The 19,021-nt window shown below is 54.7% G+C and overlaps 1 protein-coding gene across 2 annotated transcripts in view; it reads left to right on the plus strand.

Moving 5' to 3' along the window:
• Positions 1–10,501: 10,501 nt before the first annotated feature.
• AP3D1 (adaptor related protein complex 3 subunit delta 1) overlaps positions 10,502–19,021 on the plus strand; it is a 46,994-nt gene continuing 38,474 nt past the window's right edge. For both annotated transcript variants that reach the window (XM_056336075.1, XM_056336076.1), the window contains exon 1: positions 10,502–10,841. In XM_056336075.1, coding sequence (XP_056192050.1) covers positions 10,746–10,841 — 96 coding nt within the window. In that variant the 5' untranslated portion in view covers positions 10,502–10,745. The remainder of the gene's footprint in view (positions 10,842–19,021) is intronic.

Consider the following 19,021-nt stretch of genomic DNA (forward strand, 5'->3'; position numbering starts at 1 on the left):
GTTGCCGCAGCTCCCCCAAACCAGCTGCGGCACTGGGGACCCCGGCAGGTGCAGCCGCGGTGGCCGACGCAGGATTCCCACCCACCGGCGACACCGGGGTCACCTCGCCCCACGCTGGCACCTTGGCAAAGGGACGGTGCACCCCGACGCCCACCACTGACTCAGCCACCCTCGGTGGTGACACCGGCTCCTGGCAGGGTGTGTGCCCACCTGCGGCGCCCCAGGGTCCTGGTGGTGCACACGGGCATGATCCCCCCAAGAAGGGGCAGGCTCCGTGCCGAAGGTCTCAGCAGGACCGCAGGAGCTGCCATCATCGCTGCGTCGCAGCAGTTGGAGCCGACCACAGCTGCCAGTCTCAGCCCTGGTGCGGGGGCAGGAGTGTTTCCAGTGGGGGTGGTGGGCTCAGAGCTCCAGCAGGTGAAGCACCTGCACCCCCGGGTCGGCTGGGAGCCCTCAAAAGCAGCCGCTGCCATCCCAGCAGGTGATTTTTCAGGCTGTGGCACATGGGTGCAGTGCCCAGTGCCTCGGGGCTCTCCAGCCCTCAGCTTGGTGGCAGGTGGTTCTGAGGGAAGAGCACCCAACGCCACTGCAGCACCAACAGCCTCACTGCACCCCGCTCCCACCCCACGCCCACTGGAGCGGGGGGATTGCATGCCACATGCGGGTTTCCATTTGAGGGCTGGAAAAGCAGCAGCAAGCCCATGTCTGCTGGGGATGAGCATCCCTGCAGGACAGGAGCATCCCGCATCTGCTGGGGATGAGCATCCTGATGGGACAGGAGCATCCCACATCTGCCGATGATGAGCATCCCTGTGGGACAGGAGCATCCCACATCTGCCAGGGAGAAGCATTCTGATGGGACAGGAGCATCCCGCGTCTGCTGGGGATGAGCATCCCTGTGGGACAGGAATATCCTGCATCTGCTGGGGATGAGCATCCTGGTGGGACAGGAGCATCCCGCGTCTGCTGGGGATGAGCATCCCTGTGGGACAGGAATATCCTGCATCTGCTGGGGATGAGCATCCTGGTGGGACAGGAGCATCCCGCGTCTGCTGGGGATGAGTTCCCTGTGGGTCCAGAGCATCCCAAGGCAGCGCTCGCAGCCTGGGCCGGCATTGCTGAGCCTGAGCTCGGCTCCCGCGTCCTGCCGACAGCTTCTGGAAGGAGCCGGCCTTTCCCCACCAAAGCAGCGGTGGAAGTTGTGCTGGAAGCGGGGGGCTGGGGACACCCCGCTCAAGTTCTCGCTTTCTCAGCCCAGGATCGGTAAACACGGCGCGGGGCAGGATGCTTTTGCCATCTGTCTCTCCTGGCTGTTGCCCCCCACGTACTAATCTCATCTCCCTTTTCCCCTGATGGAGAGGATGTGGGTCAGCTGCAAACGTGCTGGGGAGGCTGGGGGGCCACCTGCCACGGTGCCAGGGTCCGCACCAGCCCACGGTGTCCCTGCTCTGCTGTAACGACATCTCTCCCCCTGTGCTGGGCTACAACTCTGGGGCCAGGCAAGGCCACCAGAGCCCAGCGGGCTTTTGCCGAGTCCTTCGGGATCCCGCTCCCTCCGCCTTGACAACGCACGGAGACGCCCAATATTTGGGCTGAAAAGCAGCATCATGGCCTGGGTCACAGGCGCCATGCTCCTGCTCCTGTTACCCTGGTGGCGCCGCGTGGGCAGGTGGGGGATGCACCGTGCCTGAAACGTATCCCGGCAGCGCTGCGTGCTGGAGCGGGATATTTCCTGGCGAGGTGTTCTGTGCATGGTCTAACATCTGTGCTTTTCAACAGGTCGCTGTCCTCCACCGAGACGAGCCACTGTTGGGTAGAGGTGGGTGCAGAGCCCTGCGCCGCCGACCTCGCCCTGGGACATGTCCCCACTCCTGTCCCTGCTGCTGCTCCCTCATCCAGGAGCGCATCCAGGTCCCAGCTCGGCCGCTCTTCCCTTTGTATCCCTCTTTTCCTCCTTAAATGTCCGTACGTGCAGAAAGCTACATAACAAGGAATGTTTTTCTAAAGAAAACACTAAAATCATCAAGTCAGCAGTGCTTAAACTGCTCTGACTGCCTCTTAAATAATCAATTCATATTTAATTAGCGTACCACAAAACTTCCATTAAATTTAAATAAATAGACATGGCAGGAGCTCTCCGAGGCACAGCAGGCTCCGCTTAAAGAATTCTCTTTGAGTTCGTTAGGTTGGTCTTTAATCAGTTTGTCGTCACAGTCCTTGTGTGGCCCAAGTGGGCTCCTGGGCTACTAATGGGGAGTGACGGAAGGGACAATGACAACGTTTCCTGGACGGATCCAGCTCAGCGCCAGCGCTGGGGTCTTCTGGCAGGTGATGCCTGCCCTACCCCGGAGATCCTTCTTGCACCAATCTCGCCAAGTTTTCCATCCAGACGAGGCGAGGGAAGTGAGCACAGCCATGGCTTGGTTGCTGCCGGCGCAGTGAGCTGAACTGGCCCCCAAGAGGTGGCGGCTGCTCTGCCCCCTCCGACAGCCCCAAAATTTGGCTTTTTTGGGTCTCCTCTGCCCACTTGCCCCATGCTTGCCCACGGCGCGGCTCTGCACTGCAGCAGGACCCCCAGGTGCTTCCAGGGCTCCACAGACCACTGATTTTTTGGGGGTACCAGGCAGTGACCACCAGCATCACCCACTCCAGCGCCATGAGACCAGCGTCGGCATCGGCGGCTGCTGCGTTTGGCCAGTGCAGAGGTTTGCAGGGGGAGCGGTACCTGTCTCCCCCTGGGTGGGCTGCCCCCGCTGCATCCCCCGCCACTGCCTGCACCTCCCGGCTCCGTGCCGCTGCAATTCAGAACTAAGTAAATTTTTTTGCCACCACCAAGCAAACTGGGTTTGACTGAGGGAGGAACGGGGAAGCGCTGCGCAGCCCCCAGACCACGGCCATGCTTCTGCCTGGCTCCTGCGGGCATGGGGGGGACACAGGGAGGGCATCGATGCACCAACAACATCTTGCACAAGCGGTGCTCCGAGCACGCCCTGCACAAGCCTGGTGCAAAGGCACCTCCTGAGCTCCTTCCCACACTGGTGTTATTCCCCTTGGGGCTGCAGGATCAGCTCCCCGCGGGACACCCCACCATGCTCCTGGGTGCATTGACCTTCGTGGGTGACATGGGGTGGGGCTTGGCCATGGGGTGGGGGCCTGGGTGGGCTCAGGGGCTCGAGGTGCATATGGCTTCCTCCGGAAAGTTCCCTTTCCAGCGACATCTCATCTTGGGTATTGACCTGATTTAGTTGACAATAACAAGTTGGATGATGAGGCGGGTTAATGCGGGCAAGTCTGTTCCCATCAGATTAAATATTCCAGCTGGAGCCCTGGGCTTTTGCCCCTGTAACAGCAGGGCAAGATGCTGGTGGTCCACAGCCCCAGGGGGCAGGCTCAGCTCCTTCCTCTGACACCCGCTCCCCACTCTGACACCCCCATCCCTGCAAAAGTCTCCCCTCATCCTGGCTGCCCACATCTTTCTCTTTATTCCTGATCTGGGCTCCCCTGTGACAGGGTTACTGGTGCCCTTGGTGGTGCGTGGTTTTTCCTCCTCTCCCCCTGAGCCTGGACCACAGCCAAGCTCTGTTCACTGTTTCGTGGTAGGACCAATAAAAGTCAGGCTCTTCAAATGGCTCCTGTCGAACAGCTCGGTTTGTGGAGCAGTTAAGCTGTTTAACCCCAGCTGGAATTGCATGTCTTGGTCCCCTGTCAGCCTTCCAGCCGCCCCGTGAAACAGGGCAGGACGTTTGACAATGCGAACACAAGCCCAGCCCTGCAGAGCTTCCCTTCCCCTCCTCGCAAAATGGCCCACGTGCCATTTTCCAAGCCCCATTTTTATTTCCAGGGGTCAATCCTGCAGCGTGATGGGGAGTTCCCTTCCACATGATGGAGCAGCATCTGTCCTTTCCATCTGTCCTGACAGCTCCCTGGGCCAAATCTCTCCGGGGATGCTCCGGCTGCAGTTGCCACAACAACAAAATGATGCAACAGTTTCCTCTCAGGATGCAGAAGCTGCATTAACACTGGGGACCGGGATAGACGAGAGATGCCGCAGCCGCACTGGTGCCAGCAGAGGTGTGGGGAGGACAGAGCCCTTCGTGGTTGTGAATGTCCCCAGTCTGGTCCTGGAAACTGGTCTGTCTGAGCCCAGTTTGGGGGGGCTTTTCTCCCCAGTGAGACACGGCTGCCACCACTGGAGCTGCCCTTGCCCAGGGATGGCAGTGCCGCACGTGAGGAGCCAGCATCCCAGACTCACCGTAGCTGATGCTGGCCAAATTGCCGGCTTTGCTCAGCCCCCCTGGGCTGGACCCACACCCCACCGAGGTTAACAGGGATGTTTCCACTGGAACAAGCCCAGAGTGATCACATCCCCAGTGTGGCCAGGTGTGCGGCGCCCAGAGGGCTGCGTCCCCCTTGCTCCAATAGCTGCACATCCCACATGGGCTCTGCTGCCTGTCCCCAGCGCCCCCACTGCTGGGGCTGGCGGGCACCCACTGCCTACCCCCATGGGTGCTGCGGCTGCACCTTTCAGCCCAGGGGGTTCTCAGGGGGTACAGAGGGTTGCACAGCCGGCCGAGAGGTCCCCCATCGTGAACCAGTACCAGCTGGGGGAAAAACACTGGTGCTGACTGGACATGACCCCCTCCCAGCTCTCCCCCCACTCAGCAAACACCAACCCTATGCTTGCACCAGGGCATCGCTGAGCCTGTCCCCTCCTGCCCTTCCCTGTGCACCACCCTGGCTGCAAGTGAACCCCATGCCCTTGCCAGCCCCCCCCAGTCACTGTCACCTGGGGCTGCAGCCACCCTGAAGCTTTCCCCCTTCTGCTGTGTGGGGCAGGGGGTGGTGCTATGATGAAGGGCTTTGCCCCGCACATCCCACTCCCACGGGGATCACCACCACGCTGGGATGGACGGGCAGAGGATGGGGAGGAGGAAACTCCCCCTGCGCCCACCAACTGCTCCGTGCTCGTGGGCTGTGTGGGTGCCCATGTGCTGGTGAGTCAATCACCACGTGGTGGCACCTGGGCCCAGCCAGGAGCCAAACTGGGGGGGGCAAGAGTGGCCCCGGGGGCTGCTGCCCCACACCGGTGGTGGATCAACCCAGCCAGAGGTCCTGGAGTTAAACCCCCAGAGGGGCTTCCCTCTGCAGGGAGCAATGTGCAGGCACAAAACGGGGGCTCTCACCTCCACTCTGAGCCCAGGGCTCCCCGTCACACACAGCCCCCCCAGAATCTGGGGACCAGGCACCTCCTGAGGGCACGCAGGCACCCGCTCGATGCCACTTGCTGAATTGCTGCGGGAAAGCCCAGCTCTGCCTGGGTGCCGGGTGGGATGGGGCTGGAGCGGGGTTTGCTCGAGGGGTGCTGAGCTCCAACCCCCCTGCACAGCCTGGAGCTGGGGTTCCCCCCGGCTCCCCCCCAACCCTGCCAGCTTTCTGTGCTGTGCCACGGAAAACCAGCCCCAATTTCATCCTTTTAGGCTCTGCCGGCACCTGAATCGCCTGGCGCCATGGCCTTGCCATGCATTAGCAGATGCCACGCTGCTAGAGAGCTCCCGGGGCCACGGGGTCCGCGTGGGGACCCTCTGCCGTGACCCCACAGGGACCCACAGCCCACACCAGTCTGTCCCCACCACTGGGGCTCCCAGCTTGCCGCTGGCTCAGCAGTTGGGCAGCTTTTGGCCCCAGTGCACCCCTTGGCTGGGCAGCCCCCAGCCCCCCTGCCCGTGCTGCAGTGGGCAGCCAGGCTGCAGCACCCTGGCTCCATTGGGTGCATGGGGAGGACGCAGCACCCAGTTTTCCAGGGGCTCCCCAAACCCCCAGCTCACTGGGCCGGCCCAATCCAGCCTGGCAGTGTTTGCAACCAATTCCAAGCAACCAATTAAATGGGGCATTTTGGGGCATGAGGCCGCGGTATTTAATCCTTGGGATCCATCCCTGCTCCAGGATGGCACCGTCCCTGCACGTGCGGCTGTGTCCCTGTTCCAGGGGGGACTGGGTGGGGGACAGAGGTGCTGGCAGAGTCGGGGCAAGGGGCTGTGCCGGCTGCACGTGCAGCAGGGTGCCAGAGCCCAGCCGCCCACTGCGGGGCCACAGCAGCCATGGCACACGCAGCCGCCTGAATGGGTCCCTTGTCCCCACAGTGCCAGCTGGCTGGGTGCCCCGCTCCGTGCCTGGCCCCTGGGGACACCAGCTGCCCCCGCCCCACAGCTCACCCGTCACCCAGCCAGGGCACCCATCACCCACACCCTAGCGTGGGTGATCCAAACATGGGGCACCCATCACCCCCATCCAACATGGGGCACCCATCACCTCCACCCAAACACAGGGCACCCATCACCCCCACCCAAACGTGTGGCACCCATCACCCCCACTCAAACACGGGGCACCCATCACCCCCACCCAAACGTGGGGCACCCATCACCCCCATCCAAACATGGGGCACCCATCACCCCCACCCAAACACGGGGCACCCATCACCCCCACCCAAACATGGGGCACCCATCACCTCCATCTGAACACAGGGCACCCATCACCCCCACCCAAACGCGGGGCACCCATCCCCTAAACACGGGGCATCCATCACCTCCACCCAAACGCGGGGCACCCATCCCCCAAATGCGGGTCACGGCCAGCCCCCCGACAAGGGGCACACCACTCGGGACCCCCACCCGCGGCAGGTCCCGCTGTCCCCCCCACGGCTCTCCCGGGCCGCCGGCGCCATCTCGCGGGGACCGAGCAGGAGGCAACGCGGGCAGCGCGGGCAGCGCGGGCAGGGGCAGCAGCGCGGGCAGCGCCGGCAGGGCGGGCAGCGCGGGTAGCGCCGGCAGGGGCGGCAGGGCGGGCAGCGCGGGCAGGGGCGGCAGGGCGGGCAGCGCCGGCAGGGGCGGCAGGGCGGGCAGGGGCGGCAGGGTGGGCAGCGCGGGTAGCGCCGGCAGGGCGGGCAGCGCGGGCAGGGGCGGCAGGGCGGGCAGCGCGGGTAGCGCCGGCAGGGCGGGCAGGGCGGGCAGGGGCGGCAGGGCGGGCAGTGCCGGTCGGGGGCTGCCGGCCAGGCCAGAGCAACACAGGCACCTGGCCACGGGCACCCCAGCACAGGGCACCCTGACACGGGCACCCCACTATGGGCACCCTGCTATGGGAATCCCAAGACAGGACACCCAGGCATGAGGCACCCCAGCATGGGCACCCCAAAATGAGCACCCCGGCACAGGGCACCCTGACACGGACACCTCAATATGGGTGCCCTGGCACAGGCATCCCAGCAAGGGCACCCTCAAGACAGGGCACCCCCATATGGGCACCCTGGCATGTGGCACTCCAGTGTGGGCATCCCAAAACGGGCACACTGTCACACGCACCTCAGCATGGGGACCGTAACGTGGGGCACCCTGGTATGGGTGCTCCAGCACAGGCACCCCGACATGGGCACCCCAGTGTGGCCATCTGGTGCACTCACCCCATTACGGGCATCCCCTCAAGGACACCTCAACATGGGGCACCCCAATATGGGACCCTGGCATGGAGCACCCCAGAAAAGTCACCTGAACACGGGCACAGTGTCACAGGTATCCTGTCATGAGCATCTCATCACGGGCACCCCAACATGGGGAGCCCCAATATGGGTACCACAGCACGGTCACCCTAACAGGCATGCTAGCACATGCACCCCAGCATGGGCACCCATCACCCCAGCTCCACCACCCATTGCCCTGCTTGTGCCTGGGCCAGCAGTGAGGGGCAGGGACATGCCACAGGGCAGTAGCATCATGAGACCCAGCACCCCTGGACCTTGGCTGGGCACCCAACGAGCCCAGCTTGAGTCTGCCCCTTATCCAGGGACAGGACGGCAGAGGGACATGGCCCTGGGACTGGTGCTGCTGGGCCTGGCCAGTCCAGTAATCATGGTCCTGAGGTCCCCTCGCACCGCAGCGGTTGCTGGAGCCCAGCCTGAGTACAACTTTTGCAGCAAATCCTACTTTTGCCCTTGGAGGCTGTACAGCTCCGATGTCACGTTTCTTTCCCCTTCAGTTTACACAGAAATAGCAATTAATATAACACAAGCCAAACCTCATTATGTATCACTGGGATGGAGCCTGAGCAGCAAAACCCACGGAGCACTCGGAGCCCCGGGGCAGGGGAGTGCTGCCTTTGGGGGAAAAACAGGATCGGGCCCTGAAGAGGCAGCTCAGCCCAGCTCCACCTGGGATGCAATGGGCCAAACTGGTGCTTCCCTATGACGGACACCAGGACTGGGTAGCCTGTGGCTGGAGCTCTCCCATGGCACAGCATCCCTTAGGGATGCTCGGAGGCACAGCATCGAGCAGGAAAGTTCCTTCCCTGAGAAAGCTGCCTGTGAAATTGTAACAGCAATAACAGGAGGTGGCGTTATTTATTTAAAAAAAATAATAATAAAGCTGAGCTGCAAAAGCCATGAGACAAGATAGGAATTTTAAGGGCTTGAGGTATTACCAATGGCAATGATTAGGGTCAGAGCCGTGCTCTTAATTAAGGGTGATCATAAGGATTTGGAGGAAGAAGAGTGATAAAGTCATTACCCCAAATCTTTAAGGCTGAAACAAGTCAGGCCACCCCAGGAGGAGAAAACCTTGGAAACTCAGTCCAGAGGGATCAAGTCCTGAGCTGAAATTCATCTGTAGGTGACATTCCCCACACTCTCGGTTCCCAGCAGTCTGCTCGGAGGTGCTGCTGTGGCGCTGGGTGCATGCATGGCGCTGAGCAGCTCACCACGCTGCTGTGCCCCCCAGCCCACGCTCCCGCAGCCAGCCCTGTCCCATGGGCGTGCGGTGTGACAGCGTGACGACAGTGTGGCAGCGTGCAGGCCTGGGCTCCGGCTGGGAAATGAGCTGGGTGGCCACCGGGGCTTTTGGGGAGGTTTTTGGTGGAGCCCCTTGGGGAGCAGCACTGGCGCAGGGGGGCAGTGCTGGGGGACGGTGGCAGCATGGGTGGGCACAACCCACCACCTCAGCCAAGGTACTGGGATGCCATCCATCCGATGAAGACTGGGGGTACCTGGATGCCATCCATCCGATGAGGACTCCGGGGTACCTGGATGCCATCCATCCGATGAAGACTGGGGGTACCTGGATGCCATCCATCCTGTGAGGACTCCTGCAAACAGAACTCTCACCCTTTGACTTTTTCCCTGAAAAAAGGAAACCTGAGGCTCCAGGGTGGATGTGCACAGCTATTTCTGGCTACAACAACAACCCCTCTGGCTCCCTTCTGCCAGGGCCCAAAAAGGAGCTGGGAGTCGGATCCACAGGCAGGGACCAAAGGGGAAGGCATGGGAAGCAAACGGAAAACCTGCTCCTTCCCCCGGCTATGAAGCGGCTCAAAATCCCGAGCAGCTCTTGGCAAGGTCACATCTCCATCTCATCCCAAGTGCCTGTTTGTTCCTCTCCTTTCCCAGCTGCTGGAATCCTGCTCAGGAGGCGAAGGTGGGGTGGGAACGGTGGGGAAGCAGCCCCTCCACGTTTCCTTTTCTCTCTCCTGTTCCATGGCACAGCCACCCCTGCAGGACGGCACCCCCCGGCAGACGCACCTGGGCTGACACAGGTGCTGGGCGCGGGCACTTGTCACCTGGGGAAGCGGGTGACTCTATCCATGAGGCCACCCAGGTCCCCATGAGTGTCAGTGGCTGCAAGTGGCTGTGGAGGCTGGTGCTCGCTCCGCATGGGGTGGCTGCAGTGGGTGCCTGGGGGCTGCGTCCCCAACAGGGCACTGCCAGAACTGGGCCCTGCTGGCTGTGCAGCCAGTGATGACACCTGTGAGCTGCGGCTGGAGCTCTGCCAGCCCACCAGGGCCCCACGGCACCCGGCCCCGTGGGAGGACCCCAGCCCCACAGGGCGACCCAAGGGACCCCGAGTCCCACAGAGGGACCCCGAGTCCCACAGAGGGACCCCAGCCCCACGGACAGACCCCAGCCCCATGAAGCGGACCCAAGGGACTCAAGTCCCGCAGAGGGACCCCAGCCCCACAAGGGGACCCAAGTCCCACAGACAGACCCCAGGCCCATGGACGGACCCCAGCCCCACGAAGGGGACCCAAGGGACCCGAGTCCCACAGAGGGACCCCAGCCCCACAAAGAGGACCTGAGTCCCACGGACAGACCCCAGGCCCATGGACGGACCCCAGCCCCACGAAGGGGACCCAAGGGACCCCAGTCCCACACCCCAGCCCCACAAAGTGACCCGAATCCCACGGAGGGACCCCCGTCCTAGGCGTGGGCCCGCTCTCCCCCCGCCACGTGGGACCAGCGGGAGCGCTCCCGGGGGCGGGGCCAAGCGGGTGGGCGGGAACTCGGGGGCGGGGTCGGGGGCAGCCTGTGACGCGGCCGTGCGTAGTGGGTTTAGCGTGGGAGGGGCGGGGCCGCGGAAGGCGGGGCGGGGGCCGGGGCCGGCCGGGCGCGGCGGGGGGCGGGCGCGGGGGCGTGGTGTAGCGGGCGGGGGCGGGGCCGGGCCCTCAGCTGACCGGCCGCCATTTTGTCAGGCGCTGGGAGGCCGAGCGCAGCCCGGAGCTGGGGCTTGCGGCCGCCGGGCCGCCCCTACCTGCCGCTCGCCCCGTGCCCCGCCGCGGGTCGGCACCGCCCGCGCCCCCTGCCCCCCACCCGGCATGTGAGCGGCCCGGGCCCGCTGGTCTCACCCGTAGCGGCAGTAGGAGCCGCGGCGGCCCCCCGGCTGGGCCCGGCCCCTCAGCCCCGAGCGCAGGCCCCGCGGCCCGCCGCCGCCATGGCGCTGAAGATGGTGAAGGGCAGCATCGACCGCATGTTTGACAAGAACCTGCAGGACCTGGTGCGCGGGATCCGCAACCACAAGGAGGACGAGGTGAGCGGCCCCGGCCCCCCCACCGAGGGGCTGCCGCCTCCCCCGGGCCCGCCGCCCGGGGCTGTCTCGCCTCAGCCCTCCCATGGGCTGTCACCCGGGCCGCCCGGCGGTGGGGGCTGCCCTCCGCGGGGCTGCGCCGGGCCCGGAGCAGCCGGGGGCTCGGTCCCCCGGGAGAGGGGATGTTGAGCTGGGGGAGGTGGAAGCAGGACTCAGAACGAGGAAGATGATGCCGGGGTGTGGGCTGGGGGGAAGGACCGTGCGAGGAGAAGGCACCGGGGAGCAGGAGCTGCAAAGGAGGCTGAGGGAGGGTCGCGCCTGATACCGGCATTTAGTGTGTTATGTGGTGGCCGGATCCCCGAGACGCGTACATACATATACATCCAACTGGGATTCCGCCCTGTGGTGCTGCTAGGGTCAAGTGCTGTAGTGGACTGTACTCCATCGCGAAGCTGATACACGGGAAACCCCAGGCACAATTCAGCTTTTCAGTTATTCATGTTGTACATCTTCTCACTAAAATGTATTTTCATTGTTACAGACGTCTTGTAGCCAGAAAGCAGTTGGAAGTGTTGGCCCGTTAACTCTCCCTTGTATTAGAAGCATGTGATTGGGAAATTAGTATAGGTGAAATAATTAGTCATCAAGAACGTGTTATGTGAGACTTTCCACATTGAGGTGTCACTTGTTAATTGGGAAGTAACAAACACTAAGGATATCATTTATGTTCATCTTCAAGTAAGTAGTCATGGCTGTGGGAGCTTTCTCATGAATGGTCTTAACAGTTTTGCTTTGCTGGGATATCTGTGAGTTGCTGTGGAGTTAGTGACAGGCTAAAAGTATTTGCAGACTACCATGGGTCTTCATACAAGTACAATATCCAAATGGTATCAGCTATGAAAAGTATCTGAAAAAGTTGTAAGCATGGAACTAAATGGAATACTGAATTTGGAAGGCTATGGTCTTCATTCCTGGTGCTGTTGGACTGAAACGCAAAACATAACCTCCAAACCACTTGAATGTTCCAACGGTTTTTAAGCCTGTAGTGCACAGGGCAAGGCGTTATTTGGTAGTGATGATACCTGGGAAACTTATGTTTTTGTTTTAGTATATGTTAAATTTATGGGTATTGATTTGGTGACAGAGGAAGATAGTCCTACTATAAAGTGTGCAGTGCCCTGCAAAACAGGGGAAACTACATGGAAAAGCAGAAACAGTGTGTTTATGTGCACACTTGATGCGTTGTACTCAAAGCTGAAACAGGTGAACAGAGTTTCTATGGAGCACTTCCCCATAGCATGCTTAGGCCCGGTTTGTATGTTATGCTGCTTTCAGTAAATATGCTTTATTCTTTTGTGCATAGGACAGAAAATGCTTCATCAAGCTGTCAGACCTCTGAGGATCCCTCTGATGAAGGTCCAGGCTGGTCCAGGCCTTTGTGGCACCAGTTGTCTTTGAGGAGGGTTGAATGTACTGTTGTCATTTCTAAAATAATTTCGTGACAAATAGCTCCTTTTCCAGGACTTCATAAAGAGCACAGATGCTGTTATGCAGTCAGGATTAACATGTTCCTGTGCATCATAAGCTGTACCCAGTTTGTTCTCAGTTTGTGACAAGAACTAGTTAAAATGCAGTGGCTTTTATGTCCTTTGGAATTAGGAAAAAGTACTCCTCAGACAATATTGTAGGGCTCTGTATATTTGAAGGAAGTTGTTAGACGGGTATACGCACTCTCTAGGATTCACTGAGGTCAAAGGAAATGTGTTGCCTGTAACTGTAAGAAAGAGGCTGATGTCAGCTGCAGTAGTTGGACAGTAGCACGGTAGTAATTTAAACTAGGGTAGCTCTTTGGTTTGAAATACAAGTCTTGAAATTTTTATGTCCTCACATGCACAGCAGAAATTAAAACCTGAACTTCAGGACGTCTTCAGCTGATCAGTAGATGTTGCACTGATGAAATGTGTGCCCTCTGTAACGCAGGCTACTTCGGAATCCTTCAAAGATTTTGCTTAATTACACAGAGTGGCTGCAGACAGCACTGGACTGTTGCTTTTTTCTAGCTGAGCTAGCTGAAGAGGGTTGTAAACCTTCTGCTGTGAATTCAGTACTTCCCAGGCAATGGTTGTGGACGTTTGCTAATTTTCAGGTGATGTTACAAAATCAGAATGGTATTTTAGAGGAAGTAGCTGCAGCATTTCTTCCGCCTTTTCCTACAGTGCTGCCATTGTTCATTGTATCTATTAAATGTTGCCTCAATACTGAATGTAGTTGTTCAACCAATATTTGTGTGTCTCAAGATAAGTGCTTAAAATTAAGACACACGCCCTGCCCTGTTCAGAAGTGCAGATTTGTTTAAAACAAACGGCAGTGTGCTTTGGTGGCAAGGATGTTAGCTGTTGATCTCAGCTCAACAGGAGTCACTCTACGGAAGAGGTGGCTCTAGAGAGGAGGTACTGTGGTTGTTACATAAAAATGAGATAGAAAGAAGTAAAGGCATGATTATTGCTTTGACATCTGATTTAGTTAAGCTTTTTGCAAAAGTTTAATTTCTGTTGTGTGTGTTGGTTCTTGTCTTTTGGAATTTAATCACATTGAAATTGTGCCATCCTTTGTCCCTCATCTTCCTGGGCAGCTCTCCTGGTAGGTAGTAAGATTTATTCATTTCCAATTCCTACGCAGGTACCATCACAAGGAGTGTATCTGGTATTTCACTGACGCGTGGAGGATGTTTGTAGTGCAGGATGCGCCAAGTGGTTGTCACCTTGGTTCAGACGTGGGTTTCTCGATACAGCATTCTGACAGACCTGCGTTCTTGCTTGATGGTCACGTGTTCATCCTGTACTGCTGGGACGCTTAAGTGCATACCCCAAAGGCTTGTTGTGAAGTAAATGGAGCATCACAGCTCTTTACCGATAAATTTTAAGTGTCCTCCGCCTCACAAGAAGAACTGAGAGAGTACTGGAGGCTGCCTTGCACTTTAGCTCACATTCTTCCTGCAGAGGGCTTAATTACCTGTCAGAGGCCATTTTCATTTTAGTTTCTGGTCTATATCCAAAGCTGACCTGTTTGTTTTGCATTTAAAATGCTGAAACTGAAGCAACAGCCTTCTGTAAGGATGAGCGGTAAGGGATAGGAGTTGGTTAACAGTCATTTTTCTGTGTAGACATATTCCCTCCATTTTCCAGTCTTCTGGGGCAGATTGGAGCTGCACCATTCTTCTGCAAAGTAAACACGGTGTGGAAGGAATGAGGTAGTGTAACAGCATTAGATCTTTTCCTGGTTTGACATGTTGTGTTTACTTTGCAACGCTCTGTACAGGTGCCTTAAACCCTGTGGTGTTTCCCAGTTGGAAGTCTGAGGGAAAGCCAAACCTGCAAGAAAGAGTTGATCCTATTGCGTTCTCTTCTGACCTCTACTTTTAATACCTTGTTTTCTCTCTTTCACTTGGAAAATAAATCTTTTGGATAATAAGTGATGAGTCTTTCACCTGTTACTAGGTGGGTTTGTACCCTATGGAATAACTTCCCCCACTTTGTGCCTACTTTTTATGGATCTGCTACACAGCACGCTCGGGAGGGGAATGGCTGGTACCATAGCCGGTTAGAAGTGTAATGGATTTTTTTCCGAGATATTCGAAAGTGAGAAATTAATTCTGTTTAGGGATATTCTCCTGAATCTGAAATAAAAGGAAGGGATAATCCTTTGATGGTATTTGGCTTTTGCGCAGTGTCTTGTATTTGCAGTTAAGAAAGTTTGTTGTTCTCAACAAGGAAACTACTGTGTCATGCTATGGTGAGAGGTTCCTTTATAAAACTGAAATGATAAAATAACAGAAACAGAGATGTTAAATGAGTGGTGCTTTGTCCTGTTCAGACCATAGCCCTCTGTGTTTCAAGTGCCTTTGGTTTACTGGAGGACACTTAAGGAGGGCAAAGGGGTTAAAAAAAAAAAAAAATCCTGCACAGATTGTCTGTGCACTTCTCTCATGACTTGAGAAAATTGCCTCCCTCTTCGTTCAGAGAATCTGCTGCTTGTGTGCCAGGATTAGCGCTTCATGGTTTTGGTAATCAATACTTTGAGGAAAAAATGTATTAAAAAAAAAATCCAAATTTTCTTGCGTGTAGTGCTTGGAGATAAATATCTCATTGCTGGTTTACATTTTAAAAGTTTTGTACAGAAGCAAGTTGGAAGAGCGAAAGGAGCAATCTTTCTGGTTAATTAATTTCAGTTGATAATACAATGTGAAATGAGAGGTGTGTTGAGTGTCTGTGCTGTGAAATATGTATTTCACTGCTCAGAGACTGGGCTTACCAAACCGGCAGCACGTTCTCACTTCTTAGTGACTGTTACCTGAGGACAGTGGGTCTGCATCATAAAAAAAACCCTTTTCCACTAAATAAAGGGCTGCTGCGCTGGGCTGCATACTTCCAGCTACTTCTCTGATGTGTTTTCAGATGAAATGGTGGGATAAAGAGTTTTGAGCAATCTTTTAACATCACAAAAGTCTTTTTGAGTGCAGTTGGTGAACGAGGCTGAAGACGGTCTAATGCTGTGGTCTTCTGACAGCTTGGCACCTAGCCACTATCGCAGTGGTAGTATCTAAAGGTAAAGGGTACGGGATGGAACCTAACAGGGGAATTCTGTGGAATGCTAAAAAGCTTATTAGTGCCCGAGACTGAGAAAACAGCCCAACTAAAAGGCAGCGTGCAGTTCATTGATGACAGACAGCTCTTTCAGTCACTGATGCTCGATCGGTTACTGCTTGTCATATGTGTGTTAATATCTTTGAAGGGAGCTCATTATTCCACCCACTTTCAAGTGGATCTAGAGTTGCTATTGTTAATTCTTTGAGCGTGTGAATCACTGGAAAAGACAGAAATAGAAACAATACACAAAAGAGGGTTGGATAGGGACCTCGCACCAATCAGTTAAAAAGCAGATTAGTGCTGGCCTTTGAGGTGGCAATGCCGGCTGTAACAGTGTCCCTGCCTTACCTGCTGTGTCACGGAAAATAAAGGGCCTGGAGCCTTGGAACAGAAGCCAAGATGTGGGCCGCCTTGTATGATTACAAGTAGAGAGCAGCTGAGGCTTTGCATTAGTGCTGCCTTTCATTAGCTTCTTGCTTTCTCCTGTGTTAAATATTACTTAATTGACTGTGGCATAAGTGGGGCTAATACCTTTGTTCCCAGTCCAGATAATTTTGTAGCCATCTCTTCTGCAGGTTTGAAGTGCGCCAGACAGATCACTTTTTCAGATGTGTGAGCACAAATTCTGTCTAGGCAGGTCCAGGGGAGAGGAAGAGCTTTCTAGGACCTTGTCCTAAGAAACGCAGTGGCCCATACACCACGCCTTTTGCAAGGCCAGTGGAAGAGTGGCCAGCAAAATCAGGGTAGAATAAAGATCCTGACTACGTTTCTGTACTGTGGTCGTCTTCAGAGGATTGTCTGTTTGATGCTTTTTGATGCAGATCTTTGTCCCAGCGCAGAAAATGGGGCCTTTTGTGATTTCCTCTGACGTCATCAGTGTCAACAAAAGTGACTGAAAAACCTCATCCTCTACGATGTGGACTAGTGAATATATTTGGTGTACAGAGTACCTTTAGGTTTTTCACTTAGAGTTCTGTGGTAGTGTGTCCCATTTCTGGTGTGACCTGAAGAGCAGCGAGGGAAGCATTGAACGACATACATCAGGAAGACTGAGTCATGGGACCAGTTACAAAGAAGCGTTTGTGTTCCTTAGGTTATTAAAAAAACCTGATCATTCATGCTGAAAAATAGAAATGCTTCATAATTCTAAAGGGGAGTCTGCTTAAATCCAGGTGGCAGGAAATATAAAGATATTTGAGTAAGGCAGGAGGTGCAGAAAACAACATGGTTAGTGGTAGTGTTAGTAGCTCATAAAGGTGGTTGAGTGATTTTTTTTTTTAATTTTTTTTTAAATAAGAAGCACTCAACCACCAGTTACTTCAAAGTAACTGAAATATTTGCAAGTCTGTTGAATACTGAAATGTTCCTGGGCATGGAAAAATGTTTGGTTGATACTGGCTTAGCTCCTCAGTTCCCTGGTCAGTAGGCTGATCCAACAGAGTTTGTAGACCACTTAGTTGAGTGCTGGTTTTTGTGTTAGCTCTTTTGTTCTTACTGTTATTTCTTTTGTGATCTAGATGTTCAAACCTGATAGCTTTCACTGAGATTCATATGTTAGAAGGTGTTTAAAGGTAAGTAGGAGTCGAAGTGGATGTCTTGAAACTTTCTTCCAGTGGGCTCAATGTTTATGGCAAATTCAGGCTGCATAAAATGTATTATTTAGAGCTGTCGCAGTGTCACTGTGCTTCAGCCTTGAGAAATACAAGTTTGTTTAGAGTGAGTGGTGTGACTGTACAGCAGGGAGTAATTGAACAAACTTACTTTTAATTTCACAAATATTTTGTACTGAATTTAAGTCAGCGATGGCCATGAACCATCTTTTTCTTCATTGCCCTACTTACCTTTCTGTAACTGAAAAGCACTCATAGCTTTGCATAAATCAGTGTTACACCTTTGTTATATATTCAGTGTTACATTTTTATATAGTATTAATACATCATTAAGCATCTTTATTGTGATGTTTCCCTCTGAACTATTTCCAGTCAGCTGTGTCTCAGAAATAATCGTTCCTTTAGTTCCTTGGAAGGGAGTGACTCTTTCCTATGCGTACAACAAAACACGTGCTTGTAACGAAGCCTGCCTTTACCAAAGCCTGATACTATGCACGGAAATATGTCTGGAACCAGTGAATTGAAAAAATTACTGTAAAAGTACTTGTATAGCTTTTTGCATAGTAATGTAAAAATAAAAGTTTGAGTACATCTTGTACTTGCAGGGACAAGCACTTTTATCTGGCACATCTCTCTGGTCTTAAAAGTTGTCTGCTCAGGTGTGATTTAGACAGTACAGGCCCCTGAGGATTGTTTAATTGCTGTGCAATTGAATTAACAGTACTTGTGATCAGGCTGGAGACATGTATATTTAAGGGACTGATCAGACTGGAGATATTAAGGGCCATCTCTAGACCCTTGCTGATGATACTTGCTTACTCCGATCTGTGCTGGGCTGTTGTGGGTTTTGCTAATAACTTAATTGTTGGCATCTCAGCCTAGCCTGCCTGCGGAGGTGTTCCAGGATGGCTTGCACAGCTGTGCTCCAGCTTCCTGTGTACGTGCTCTTTTGTGTGAAATACTTCAGTTTTCTTTGGGTAAGCCATGGAAAAGGTGCTCTCCATGGGAGCCTCCAGAACACCCTGGTGCTTGCAGAGAAGCTGCTGGCACTGCAGTGCTCAGCGTGTCTGCGTGCATGTGTTTGCCTGGGTCTCGCTTGGAGTCACTTCAGATGAGCAGCTGCAACTCTGCGTGTTGTTTCTTTTCTGAAATCCAACCCTTCTGTATTACATACCTGTTCAGAAGATCGTATGTGGTGTTCTGCAGCTCCTTATGGTGCTGTGGTGGTTTGTTTGGGGTCATTTAGTATCTCCTGTGAAACTGGTAGGTGTACACTACTTGCATAGCATCTCTCTGAATTTTGAAAATAAGGTTCAGAGGTTTTTATCTATTCATGAATCAGTTTAGGACAGATGGACGCATCATGCAAAATGTCAGTTGGCATGTATAACTTCAGTAAACGTAAAGAAAAGAAAAAAGTGTAAATTGACTTTTCACATTCCTCCATCGGTGTTGTTTGGCCAAGGAGTCTTGCTGTCTCATTTTGGTTGTAATAGACAAGGGTGTAGTGGATAATGTATCATGTTTATAATAAATAATATAGGAGAAGACTACTGCAAATGAAATGGCAAAGGTTCACCTTCATGCCTCCAGTGTTTATCACCGATGCGAGCCGTACATTAATCTAGGAAGCATACATTGATCTAGGAACTTAAGGCTACCTACACAATGAGCAAATAAATCCCTGGAAAGCTAGGTAGCAAAGGCAAAGACAGACATATTAAAGCACGTATAGCAATACTGTTTATCAACAGCTGAGTGAAAGATAAGCTTGGCTTTCTGGAAATGCCTTTCAAGTTGTAACATGTTTTCTGAGCTCTTTATTACATCTGACTACCCTCTGCATAGTTTCATTTTGGCTGCTGCAAACCTGCTTAAATGCTGTGCAGTTTCTCAGTTGCTGCTTATACTCTGTTACATGCTTATG

Source organism: Falco biarmicus, chromosome 4, assembly GCF_023638135.1.
Source record: "Falco biarmicus isolate bFalBia1 chromosome 4, bFalBia1.pri, whole genome shotgun sequence".
NCBI classification, from domain to species: Eukaryota; Metazoa; Chordata; class Aves; order Falconiformes; family Falconidae; genus Falco; species Falco biarmicus.